The sequence below is a fragment of the Bubalus bubalis genome, chromosome 7 (assembly GCF_019923935.1).
Source record: "Bubalus bubalis isolate 160015118507 breed Murrah chromosome 7, NDDB_SH_1, whole genome shotgun sequence".
NCBI classification, from domain to species: domain Eukaryota; kingdom Metazoa; phylum Chordata; class Mammalia; order Artiodactyla; family Bovidae; genus Bubalus; species Bubalus bubalis.
Genome location: NC_059163.1, coordinates 21,613,899 through 21,627,499, shown reverse-complemented (window position 1 = coordinate 21,627,499; position 13,601 = coordinate 21,613,899). Strand labels below are relative to the sequence as shown.

The following is a 13,601-nucleotide window of genomic DNA, read 5'->3' as shown; positions in this document are numbered from 1 at the left end:
CGTTTCCAAAGAAGCATCACTAACACTTGGAACAGTCCATGCTAAGTTGCTTCAGTTGTGTCTGACTTTTTTGTGACCCTGTGGATGACAGCCTGCCAGGCTCCTCTGTCCATGGGATTCTCCAGGCAAGAAAACTGGAGTGGATTGCTATTTCCTTCTCCAGGGGATCTTTCCAACCAAGGGATCAAACCTGCATTTCTTATGTCTCCTGCACTGGCAGGTGGCTTCTTTACCACCAGCGCCATGGGAAGCCCACTTGGAACAAAACAGGTGCTCAAATAAATGTCTGTTGAATAACTTAATGAGTCTACAACAAGAGGACACGTTTACACAGGATCTCTAACTATCATGTCTTACAGCATCACATTGCCATACTGTGATGCTCTGGATGAAATGTATTTAAAAAGCTCCAAGAGAAAAAGTATCTTACAGTTATCTGTAATGGGATGAATCTGAAGGCCAGATGAAGTTCTTTCATTTATTGCTTCCAAATCATTAATCTAAAAGGACTGATATGGTTTTTGGGATACATACCAGGCTTGGTGAGCTGGAGATTCAACACCAGAAATGAGGAGACCTTGCTTCTCTCAGACAGAAAAAAAATGTACTCTGTCTCTTAGAATCTTATGAAGCACATGGAGTAATACTGTTTTGTATAATACTGATCTTTTCTGTTGGGACACTGAAGTCACTTCAGTAAGTCAAGAAAAATGTACACACTGCTATATACTTATTAATAAAATGGATAACCAACAAAGACCTACTGTATAGCACAGGGAACTCTGCTCAATGTTATGTGGCAGCCTGGATGGGAGGGGGCTGGGGGGGAGAATGGACACATGAATACGTATGGCTGAGTCCCTTCCCTGTTCACTGAAACTACCACATCATTGTTAATCAGCTATACCACCAATACAAAATAAAAACCTAAAAAAAAAAAAAAGAAGAAGAAAGAAAAGAAAAAGCACCAATCCAGGGCTTAAAAATAAAAGTACAGAAAGTCGATTTGGTCCCAGGAATCAAAAACAACAAAGACCCTGCTTTTAAGATATTTTTATTTTGGTAGGAGGTCACAAGTAAACAAACAAGTAAGTACTACAAATACTTACATTAGTTTCACATACTAATAAGTAATAGAGAATAAAGAGAAGACATAAGAGAATAAAATGGTAGAGGTTGACTGGGATGGGGATGGGTTGGAGGTACTGCTTTTTAGCCAGACTGATATCTGAAGAAGTGATATCTGAATTAAAGCCATAATGAACAGAATGGAGAAGCCATGGATAGATTTGTGTTAACGGCTTTCTAAATGGAAGAAAGTGATGAAATGAGCAGAAGTGTAGTGAATGGAGGGAAAACTAGAAAAACATATCATGTCTGAGAACCAGTCAGAGGCCAGATCCTGTAGGGTCTTGTAGAACATAGAAAGGAATCAAGATTTTATGCTTAGGGGAAAACCAGCAGAAAGTTAGAAGGAAGTGATGCGATCTAAGCATGTTAAGACAATTATGGCTGCTATGTGAAGAATATCCACAGGCGGGGGTGGGGGGTGGGTTGTGCAATGGGAGGGTGGTGGGAGGTGTGAGAAGGCAGGCTGGGAGGTTTTATGAGACCTTCACATTCTTCTGTCTGTCAGCTGGACCCACAGTTAGGTTTTTCTACCTTTTTCAATCTCTTCCCACGTAGAACGGTTTGGGGTCACTCCTTGACTGGATCTCCCATCCTAAGTCTAAGCTAAGCAAGAGAAAAAGTACTAGAAACAGAGGGCAGGCTTTAGTACATTCCATTTCAGATGTCATGCCATTCTTCACCCAAAGTGCCATTTTTGCCTAAGTTGCTGAGTCTTTAAGCAAAGAGTGGGAGTCAGACAGCAGTGCTAGCTGTATGACTTCCCCTGTCCTTGCTGCAAAACCGCAGAAATCTTCTGCTTGATCCACCCATCAGCTTCTTTGGACAGACTGAGGCTCCATTTTTAGGGATTTCTGGGCACACAGTTCTGTGGATTCGTTTCTTTTACCACCAAAGTCTGCCACAATTCCTTTTCACATATTTTACAATGCTCTCTACCCAGAAGCTACTCCATAAATATTAATAAAAATCATTACTGTTACTCCACTGAATCAAAGAGCCTATGCATTTCTTGTTGAGTACTTGTTACAATTTGACTTATGGCAATATTTACTTAACATGAGTGGTTATTCACTTAACACTTGGCCTTTTTGACACTAACCACATTTTAAGTAATCCAAGTGCCAGCATGCACTCGTGTGTGAAAAATATTCACTAAAGAAATATTAGCAGCAACTGTACATAAATTGCTTCTTCATTTTTAGAAGACTTGTAGCTATTCTTGAGAGCAAAATTCTAGAGACTCGAAATATTAAAGGTAACATTATGAGACTGGAAAAAAATTACTCCTGGACCTAGCAGGAAAGATTTAATTGTACCCTACAAATATATTATCCCTCTTTTTAGACAGGCATGACTGGTACCTAGTTAATAAGTTAACTCACAAAAAGGAGAGAGAGGAACTCTATTTTTAGGAAAGACGATTTAACACAGACTGGACAAACATTTGACAATAGAACATGTTTAACTGTATTGTTTTTAAAAACAAAATTGAAGTAAACGGCTTTCTAAGAAAAAAAAATGTTTTACCTTAGAGAGGAGCTGGAAAATCTGATAGCAAATTTTAGAAAATTTTTTTGTTTTATTTCTTTATTTAGGCAGCGATGTGTGGCATGTGGGGATCTTAGTTACCTAGCCAGGGATTGAACCTGTGCTCCCTGCATTGGAAGCAAGGAGTCTTAACCACTGGACCTCCAGGGAAGCCCAGAAAGAATGTTTTCTCAAAAAAAAAAAAAAAATCCAAGAATATCCTGGGTAGAGAAGCTATATATGCCTTGGAGACTTATAGAAGGTTCTGCTGTTGCTGCTGCTAAGTCACTTCAGTCGTGTCCGACTCTGTGCGACCCCATAGATGGCAGCCCACCAGGCTCTGCCATCCCTGGGATTCTCCAGGCAAGAACACTGGAGTGGGTTGCCATTTCCTTCTCCAATGCATGAAAGTGAAAATTGAAAATGAAGTTGCTCAGTCGTGTCCGACTCTTAGCAACCCCATGGGCTGCAGCCCATCAGACTCCTCCATCCATGGGATTTTCCAGGCAAGAGTACCGGAGTGGGGTGCCATTGCCTTCTCCTATAGAAGGTTCTAGAACACTCCTATTTGAAAGCAGAGAGAGATCTATTTTTCAGCCCCACATGCCCCAGCTTTGTATCCTAAGAATCACTATGAAAATAAGATGAAATAATGGTTTTAAGCTCCCTGCGCTCACCAGAAGGCACTGTGTAAATTTGGTGCATCTTATTAGTGAACTCTGCCCTACACACGGATGCTTCAGCTACTTGGCAAAAAGCACCGTCTGTTAAAAAGCATGGGCAAATTAATCCCTATGGGGAAGGGAATTCAAAATTCTTCATTACCACACTAAAGTGAGAAAGTCCTTTAGCATCAATTTGCATGTGCATAAAATTCCAATTTGACAGTTACATTTAAATGAGCCTCAGGTAAATGAGAAGCAAGAGATAAAACTGGAACCTGTTAACAATTATATCACTTCTATTTTCCAACTACCTCAGAGCAGCCATGAAGATGCTTCTTTAATGAGACAAAAGAGGACAATACACTGGAAGAGGGACTTTAATTGGCAGGACTTTTGTTTGTTCAATAAGAATGGTATATTTATGTGTCTTTTTATCATGAGAGAAGAAACTGTGATAACAGCATGTAGGAAGAGAGAGAAATTGGAATCTAAGATAAATAATAAACTTTACACTGAAGACAATCCAAAGGCTCTAAGAATAAAGAACAGTCAAACACTCTAAGCATTTTGATGTCTCTGAAATCCACAGATGTGTCTGTCTGTCTCCCTCTCTTCCCTGCTCCCCACCCTCTTCCTGATATATCCTGACTCCTTATGGAAGAGCCCAATATGAATTTACAATGTTGAATACATGGCTTTATTTCAAGAGAGCTCATGAATAGATAGAGCAGGGTTGGCAGCCCAGGATTTTTTTTTTAGCTGCACCACTACTGTTCAGAAAAATGGACAGTGTTTCTATTCAGCAGCATCTCTCCCTTTATTTTCACCCTGTGGTGATTTGCCTCTAATTCTTCAGTAAAAACATCCAGAGAGAAATAAAATATGGAGAGGTGTTTTCCTCTCTGAAAGTGAACACAGCAGTGTGCTCAAAGGTTTTCACAAATGAAATTCTCAAATTTATTTTTTTTTGTACTATCTAGAGCTGATAGTCTCTATTTGCAATTCAAGCACAAAAGCAAAACATCTTGAGGATGGCAGGATTTAGCCAGGCATAGATTAAAAACAAACAAACAAACAACTCCAAGGCTTGAACTTCCACACATGCAAACAAATCAGAGATTTTATGTTGTGGAGGTTATTGATGGTTTTAAAGGCCAGTTTTAGAAATTCACAGACCTGAAGAGGTGCATATTAGATTACTACATAAGGATAAAACATGGTTTGAGGTTTTGTGGAAATCAATGTACCTTACCCGAAAAAGTAAAGTACAATATGAGACTTTAAAATGTGCAGAGCTAACATCACTCATTATCAGAGAAATTCAAGTCAAAACCACAATGAGGTACCAGCTCACAGCAGTCAGAATGGCTGCTATCCAAAAGTCTACAAGCAATAAATGCTGGAGAGGGTGTGGAGAAAAGGGAACCCTCTTACACTCTTGGTGGGAATGCAAACTAGTACAGCCACTGTGGAGAACAGTGTGGAGAGTCCTTAAAAAACTGGAAATAGAACTGTCATATGACCCAGCAATCCCACTGCTAAGCATACACACCGAGGAAACCAGAATTGAAAGAGACACATGTACCCCAATGTTCATCGCAGCATTGTTTATAATAGCCAGGCTATGGAAGCAACCTAGATGTCCATCAGCAGACGAATGGATCAGAAAGCTGTGGTACATATACACAATGGAGTATTACTCAGCCATTAAAAAGAATACATTTGAATCAGTTCTAATGAGGTGGATGAAACTGGAGCCTATTATACAGAGTGAAGTAAGCCAGAAAGAAAAACACCAATACAGTATACTAACACATATATATAGAATTTAGAAAGATGGTAACGATAACCCTATATGTGAGACAGAAAAAGAGACACAGATGTATAGAACAGTCTTTTGGACTCTGTGGGAGAAGGCAAGGGTGGGATGATCTGAGAGAAGAGCATTGAAACATGTATATCATCATATGTGAAACAGATCGCCAACCCAGGTTTGATGCATGAAACAGGTGCTCAGGGCTGGTGCACTGGGATGACCCAGAGGGATGGGATGGGGAGAGAGGTGGGAGGGGGCTTCAGGATGGGGAACACATGTACACCCATGGCTGATTCATATCGGTGTATGGCAAAAACCACTACAGTATTGTAAAATAATTAGCTTCCAACTAAAAGAAATAAATTTTAAAAATAATGATAAAATAAAATGTGGAGAGCTAGTCAAAGGAAAATTATGTTTAAAATTAATGTATAAAATCAATTAAACTGAAATAGAAGGCTATTTAATAGTTGGTTTAGTTAACCCATTCTCTTGAATATGGATAACAATGATAGTATCCTACTTTAACTGCAAATCAAATGTCAAAATTAGGATTTGATTCCTTTACAGAACCCAAGATAATATTGGAAAATAATAAAGATAGCAGCAGATAAAAAGCGAAGTTGCTATAACCTCAATATGTAATTTTGTGATTTGTTTTGTAATTTTATCCGTACTTGGTAGGAACTTCCAGCACTGGCGAAACCACACTGATATTGATCTTTGTAACTGCAGCTAGTACAACACAGATGAGAAGTAAAGCACCAGAAAGGGTAAACTGAGTGTCTGGGGAGGGCTCTTGCAGCATACTGAGAAAAGCTTCAAGATGACCACATTTTAAAAATATTTCTATATTTTCTGGGCAGAGAAATATGTACCTGTGTTTCTTAATGTCATTGATTCCATTCTTCAGATTTCCCAGTCTTTCTGTTGGATTTTGCCTACAAAAAAATTTTAAGTCAGCTTATAATAATTATGCTTGAGTGAATTTTACATTAAAATTTAATGCTTTTTCTTTATCCATTCATTCATTTTGTCAGTAATATGTATAAACCAGGCACATTTGTGTATAGGGAGACAGAAAACATATGCCCTCTCTGGAGGAGCCACAGTCCAATTACAGTCAGAAATATGAATATATGTATCTATATATCCCAGTATATAGCAGACAAAGATGATTCTCAAAGATACCCTGAATAATCTGGATAACTTTTAAACTATAAGAAGGTACTGTGGTTCTATCATATGAAGGAAATTCAAACTCCTAGTACACACCATAAAATAGAAAACATGTAGGTGCATGCTAAGTCACTTCAGTCATATCTGACTCTTTGCAATCCTAGGGACAGCCAGGCTCCTCTGTCCACGGGATTCTCCAGGAACACTGGAGTGGGTTACCATGCACTCCTCCAGGGGATCTTCCCAACTCAGGGATCAAACCCGTGTCTCTTATGTTTCCTGCATTGGCAGGCGGATTCTTTACCACTATCCACCTGGGAAGCCCAAAGTAGAAATGATTTTCTTTAAATATACTCTAGCTACATAGAAAAGTACTATAAGTAAATACATATCTAACTTTAAAATCGCAGCAGAAATAAGAAGCCTTCACACTTTCCTTAAAAACAAAGGATTTTTAATAGTCATTCTCACCTGCAAAGCCTCCGAATCAGATCCTCAGGTCGTCTTGTTATCTTTCTGGGAAAATCCATTTTTTCAATGCCTTTGAGAATCAGATTGTAGGTCATCATTTGGTCAATCCCAGAAAAAGGAGGGCTAGAGAAAAGCCAAAATAGGACATTAGGACCCACATCTGAGACACATTTACAGCTAATATTCCACCCTCCCTCTTTCCCTCCTTCCCTCTCTCTCATAGGTTGTTTTATAGCAAATCTGCACATATGCTAGAAAATAATCTCATTACTTGAATACCACTTAAAATACACACATATACACATAGACATACAGGTAATCTATCGGGTGGTGATAATCACTGAAAAGAAAAATAAAGGGGAGGACAGAGAGTGAGAGAGAGGTGTGATGTTTTTAGACACAATGGATAGTAAAAGGGCTTCAGTGGTAAAGAATCCACCTGCCAAGGCAGAAGAATGGTTTTAATCCCTGGGTCGGGAAGATCCCCTGGAGAAGAAAATGGCAACCCACTAAGCCTCTCTCATATGCTGACAATTAAGCAGAGATGAGAATGAATCACACTGTTCTCTTGTAGACAAAGAATTCCAAGACAGCAAGGAGTCAGGAGTGGACGTGGGTTATTGTTGGAACAGGGAGGACAGTGTTGCTGGTGGAGTTAGTAAGCAGGACAGTAGGATAAGAGATGAGGGTCACATGACTGTAGACCCGGTGGGCTATGGGAAGGACCTGGGAATGTGTTCTAATTTACAAAACCCAAAGTAAGGTTTTAAAAATGTGTTGATGGACTTCCCTGGTGGTCCAGTGGTTAAGATTCTATGCTTCCACTGGAGGGGTCGTGGAGTCAATTGCTGGTCAGGAAACTAAGATCCCGCATGCCAGGTGGTATGACCAAAAGGTAGAAAAAAAACAAAAAGCAAAACAAAACAAAAAAAAAAATGTGTTGAAAATAAACTGTGATGGTTCTAGTGGTGGGGGAAGGCAGGGCTGGTAGCTTAGACAAGAACAGTAGTGGTGAAGGTGGAGATGTGATTGGATTCCAGATTATTTCCAAGGAAGTCAACAGGATTTGCTAATGGGGTGAATGTGGTATGCAGGAGAAAGCAAGGATTCAAGAATGATGCTAAAGTGTTTTGGGGGGTTCCCTGGTAGCTCAGCTGGTAAAGAATCCACCTGCAATGCAGGAGACCTGGGTTCGATCCATGGGTTGGGAAGATCCCCTGGAGAAGGGCATGGCAATCCACTCCAGTATTCTGGCCTGGAGAATCCCTATTGACAGAGGGGCCTGGCGGGCTGCAGTCCATGGGGTCGTAAAGAGTCGGACATGACTGAGTGACTGAGCGACTAAGCACAAAGTGTTTTGATCTATGGAACTGAGCTATTTTTACTAAGACTGGAGTGGGCTAGGAGTACAGGATGCAGAGCAGGTTATGAAGAAGAGAATCAAGAGTTATGTCTTGAACATCCAAATAGAGATGCTAAGCAAACAGTTGAACTTAGGAGTCTGGCATTCAGGGAAGAGCCTAGGGCTGGAGGTGTGGTTCTGAGGAATTCTAGACAGCATTTATGGCCAGGGGACTTGACGTTATCACCCAAGGAATGAATAGGTAGAAAACAGGTCAAGCACTGAAGTGACCTGAGGTCAGGAGGACAAGAAGGATCCAGCAACAGATACTGAGCTGGAGACTCTAGCATGGGGACAGAAAAGAGAGTATTTCAAGGCCACTGTTGCAACAATGAATAAGAAAGTTTACAATAGCTAGGAGATGGAAGCAACCTAGATGTCCATCAGCAGACAAATGGATAAGAAAGTTGTGGTACATATATACAATGGAATATTATTCAGCTATTAAAAATGTATTTGAGTCAGTTCTAATGAGGTGGATGAAACTGGAGCCTATTATACAGGGCGAAGTAAGTCTGAAAGAAAAACACCAATACAGTATATCAATAACCTCAGATATGCAGATGACACCACCCTTATGGCAGAAAGTGAAGAGGAACTAAAAAGCCTCTTGATGAAGGTGAAAGTGGAGAGTGAAAAAGTTGGCTTAAAGCTCAACATTCAGAAAACGAAGATCATGCCATCCGGTCCCATCACTTCATGGGAAATAGATGGGGAAACAGTGGAAACAGTGTCAGACTTTATTTTTCTGGGCTCCAAAATCACTACAGATGGTGACTGCAGCCATGAAATTAAAAGACGCTTACTCCTTGGAAGGAAAGTTGTGACCAACCTAGATAGCATATTCAAAAGCAGAGACATTGCTTTGCCAACAAAGTTTCGTCTAGTCAAGGCTATGGTTTTTCCTGTGGTCATGTATGGATGTGGGAGTTGGACTGTGAAGAAGGCTGAATGCCAAAGAATTGATGCTTTTGAACTGTGGTGTTGGAGAAGACTCTTGAGAGTCCCTTGGACTGCAAGGAGATCCAACCAGTCCATTCTGAAGGAGATCAGCCCTGGGATTTCTTTGGAAGGAATGATGCTAAAGCTGAAACTCCAGTCCTTTGGCCACCTCATGCAAAGAGTTGACTCATTGAAAAGACTCTGATGCTGGGAAGGATTGGGGGCAAGAGGAGAAGGGGACGACAGAGGATGAGATGGCTGGATGGCATCACTGACTCGATGAACATGAGTCTGAGTGAACTCCAGGAGTTGGTGATGAACAGGGAGGCCTGGCGTGCTGCAATTCATGGGGTCGCAAAGAGTCGGACGCGACTGAGCGACTGATCTGATCTGATGGAATTTAGAAAGATGGTAATGACAACCCTGTATGTGAGACAGCAAAAGAGACACAGATATAAAGAACAGACTTTTGGACTCTGTGGGAGAAGGTGAGGGTGGGATGATTGAAAGAATAGCATTGAAACACGTATATTACCGTATGTGAAACAGATGACCAGTCCAAGTTCGATGCATGAAACAGGGCACTCAAAGCTGGTGCACTGGGACAACCCAGAGGGACGGGATGGGGAGCGAGGTGGGAGGGGGTTCGACACGAGGGGACACATGTACACCCGTGTCTGATTCATGTCGCTGTATGGCAAAAACCACTACAATATTGTAAAGTAATTAGTCTCTAATTATAATAAATAAGCTAATTTTAAAAAAAAAGAAAGCATTGGGAATGAACCACTGAATTTGAGTAACATGTTAATGCATAGACTCTGCTTTTAAAATCACTTTCATACCTACACTGTTGTGTCATTTAATTTTTGAAAATTAAAGATGTTTTTCACAAACAACTCTGCCGTATTTTAGTCACGCTGCAGACGGGAGGATACTGAGAGCTCCCACTCTTTGTAATAAACTTGAAACAAGTTTGGTGCACCAACTTTTCAATAATCTATGTTTCACTCATAAATAAAAAGAGGTAGGAAACAAAAAACATCGCTCTAACATCTTCAACTTATTTATGGATTTACAAGTAGGTAGTGTTTTGTTTTGGTTTGGTTTTTCAGTTCTTTTCTTATCTTCATTTACCTCCTGACTTTAGGGCATTTAAAATGAACCAATGTAATTTTGTAAAGTAAAAAAAATAAATAAATAAAAATAAATCAATGAAAAAAAAATTTTTTTTAATAAAATGAACTGTCCCCATACCCTATCCCAGGAAACCTTTATAAAAATGATTTCTCAACTTTTTTTTTCATATTTTATTTTTAATTGGAGGATACTTGCTTTACAATGTTGTGCTGGGTGTACAAGCTGTACAACAACTTGAATCAGCTGTAAGAATACTTATATCCCCCTCCCTCTTGAATCTCCCTCCCACCCATCCCCCACTCTTAACTTCTTTAGGACAACTCAAGACCATTTTGGCAAAGAATCGTTCCCCTTTCCTATTCCCTCACTTTATTTCCACACTTCACGTAACAATGTATTCCAGCTGATGAAGACAGAAATGTATGTTCTCCAGGCACCTACAAGAGCTGTCACGTATCTGTTAGAAATGCAGCTGACTTATTTTCCAGAGACAAGAAAACCAGTTCTTGAAACAGAAATCCTTGTGTCCTGAGACCGTACGCAATTTTCTCTCTAAATGACTAGCAGGACATTTTTCTTTTCTTTCCTTCAAAATCTTAAGCAATGAATATTTGAAAATATTTGATATTACAGATAATATCAAATAATCTTTCATGTGGACAAGGATAAAGAACAGAGCCACACATAATCCAATACTGAAATTTGCAGTGTATAAAGTTCAAGAAACTCTCCTTTGGTAAAGTATGTGCTGAGCCTTGAATCCCCTGAACTGGGCTCATTCCAGCATTTCTTATGCAGTTCCATATGCAAATCCTCCCTGAAATCAAGACTGAGGATATTTGGTTGTAAAGGCTTAAAAGGATGACCAAATCAGTTCATGACAAATGGAGGTAGAAAACTGACCTGAGTGCTGTGGGTACATCCATGCATTATACTAAAAACTCATTTGTATAAGGCACATGTGTTTAATAAAAAACGTGTCTCATTTGGAGTCAGAAGACCTGAGATTAAATCCCAGGTCTTAGTGGTAAATCTCTGACCCAGTCCTCTAATCCATAACATTTAAATCATAAAATAATCATAATACAAATTTAAACCTTAAGATAACAAAAATTCCTGCTTTAACTTCCATATAAGTTTGTGAAAACAAAACTAGATAAAACAGATGTAAGTGCTTTGTAAGCTGGCAAAGGCTTTACAAATGTGAGGTAATATGTGTTTGTGCACATATGTGTATAAGTGTGTGTGTGTGTGGGCATGACTGTTTGGGATCCTGAATTCATTAATATACAGCTCTTTATCACTTCAGGAATGACAATCCAATTTTAACTTGTAAAACTCCTGCTGTGTTTTGTCTCTGGTCATCAGCACCTCTAGAAAGCAGTTGACAAGGGGATTAAAATTTAAATCCAGCAATGCTTTCTTCTTTTAGCATTTCTGGTTAATGATTTATTGGGATGATGGAAGAATATGGTTAAATTTAATTGATCAATGGATTTAATGGAAATACATCTGCTATTTTCTCAACTGAAAAAAATATATGAGGAAATAATAACAGCCCACAACTTCAATTCTCTTTCTTATTTTGATTATGAAGTCCCAAAACTTTCACTTAGTATAGTGAAGTTATAGTTAAGTATTAATTATACTTAATATAAAAGTATATAGTTATATATATATATATATATATAATATACACATTAGTATATATATAAATATATATCAGAGAAGGCAATGGCACCCCACTCCAGTACTCTTGCCTGGAAAATCCCATGGACAGAAGAGCCTGGTAGGCTGCAGTCCATGGGGTCGCTAAGAGTCGGACACGACTGAGCGACTTCACTTTCACTTTTCACTTTCATGCATTGGAGAAGGAAATGGCACCCCACTCCAGTGTTCCTGCCTGGAGAATCCCAGGGACGGGGGAGCCTGGTGGGCTGCCGTCTATGGGGTCGCACAGAGTCGGACATGACTGAAGTGACTTAGCAGCAGCAGCATTAATATATACATACTATATAGAAGTATATATTAAGTAAAATTATACTTAATATAAAAGTATATAAAGTATTAATTATACTTTATATAGTATCTATAACAACAGGCCTTGCCCCTCTAGGTGCATGCATGAGTGCTAAGTCATTTCAGTTGTGTCCTACTCTTTGCAACCCTACAGATTGTAACCCCCCAGGCTCTGTTGTCCATGGGATTCTCAGGCAAGAATACTGGAGTGGGTTTCCACGCCATCTTCCAGGGGATCCTTCCAATCCAGGGATCGAACCCATGTCTCTTTGTCTCCTGGATTGGAAGGAGGGTTCTTTACCACAAGTGCCACCTGGGGAGCCCTTCTAAATAAACTATAGCAGTTTTGTACTCCTTTGCTGTACCTTCCTGAATATTTTCACCATGTTATAACCTAGAAAGCATGCTATACAGGACATAACGTGAAGAGGAAAAGGCATTATGCTTAATCAAAAACACTTCCAAAATGTTAAATTCTTTTATATATATATATATATGTGTGTGTGTGTGTGTGTGTGTGTGTGTGTGTTATCATGAGTAAGTTATTTTTGCAGTTCTCTGAAGAAGAGGCTGAACACAACTTGAAGGTACTTACTTGCCCGTGAGGAGCTCATATACTAGAATTCCCAGGGACCAAAAATCCACACTGAAGTCATGCCCTTTGTTGAGAATGACTTCAGGAGCTACATACTCTGGAGTTCCACAGAACGTCCATGTTTTCTGTCCAGATCCTATTTTCTTAGCAAATCCAAAGTCAACCTAGAAAAGAAGATCAAAGAAATCTTCAGAGATCATAAAACTCACACTCTTCTTTAAATCTCCCTTGAACTTCTTAAGGGTTTCCCTGATAGCTCAGCTGGTAAAGAATCCACCTGCAATGCAGGAGACCCTGGTTCAATTCCTGGGTTGGGAAAATCCACTGGAGATGGGATAGGCTATCCATTCCAATATTCTTGGGCTTCCCTTGTGGCTCAGCTGGTAAAGAATCCGTCTGCAATGTGGGAGATCTGGGTTCGATCTCTGGGTTGGAAAGATGCCCTGGTGAAGGGAAAGGCTACCCACTCCAGTATTCTGGCCTGGAGAATTCCATGGACTGCATAGTCCAGGGGGTCGCAAAGAGTTGGACACTACTGAGCAACTTTCACTTTAACTTCTTCAGTCTTCTTTCTTTGCCTCCACCCTCCCCTTCACACCACACACACATACTCACAAACACTGACTCTCTCATTCAGGGCCAAGGGTAAACCTCATTACACTGGAGAAAGTCCCATGCACACATCTCTACACCCAGGACTCCTAGAGGACTAGA

The 13,601-nt window shown here is 39.9% G+C and overlaps 1 protein-coding gene across 2 annotated transcripts in view; it reads right to left on the bottom strand.

Moving 5' to 3' along the window:
• The window catches only part of PRKG2 (protein kinase cGMP-dependent 2), a 125,995-nt gene that overhangs the window by 9,895 nt on the left and 102,499 nt on the right, over positions 1–13,601 (bottom strand). For both annotated transcript variants that reach the window (XM_025289840.3, XM_006068181.4), the window contains 3 exons: positions 12,888–13,051; positions 6,790–6,912; positions 6,018–6,080 (listed from right to left, as the gene is read on the bottom strand). In XM_025289840.3, the coding sequence (XP_025145625.1) occupies positions 6,018–6,080; positions 6,790–6,912; positions 12,888–13,051 (350 nt within the window). The remainder of the gene's footprint in view (positions 1–6,017; positions 6,081–6,789; positions 6,913–12,887; positions 13,052–13,601) is intronic.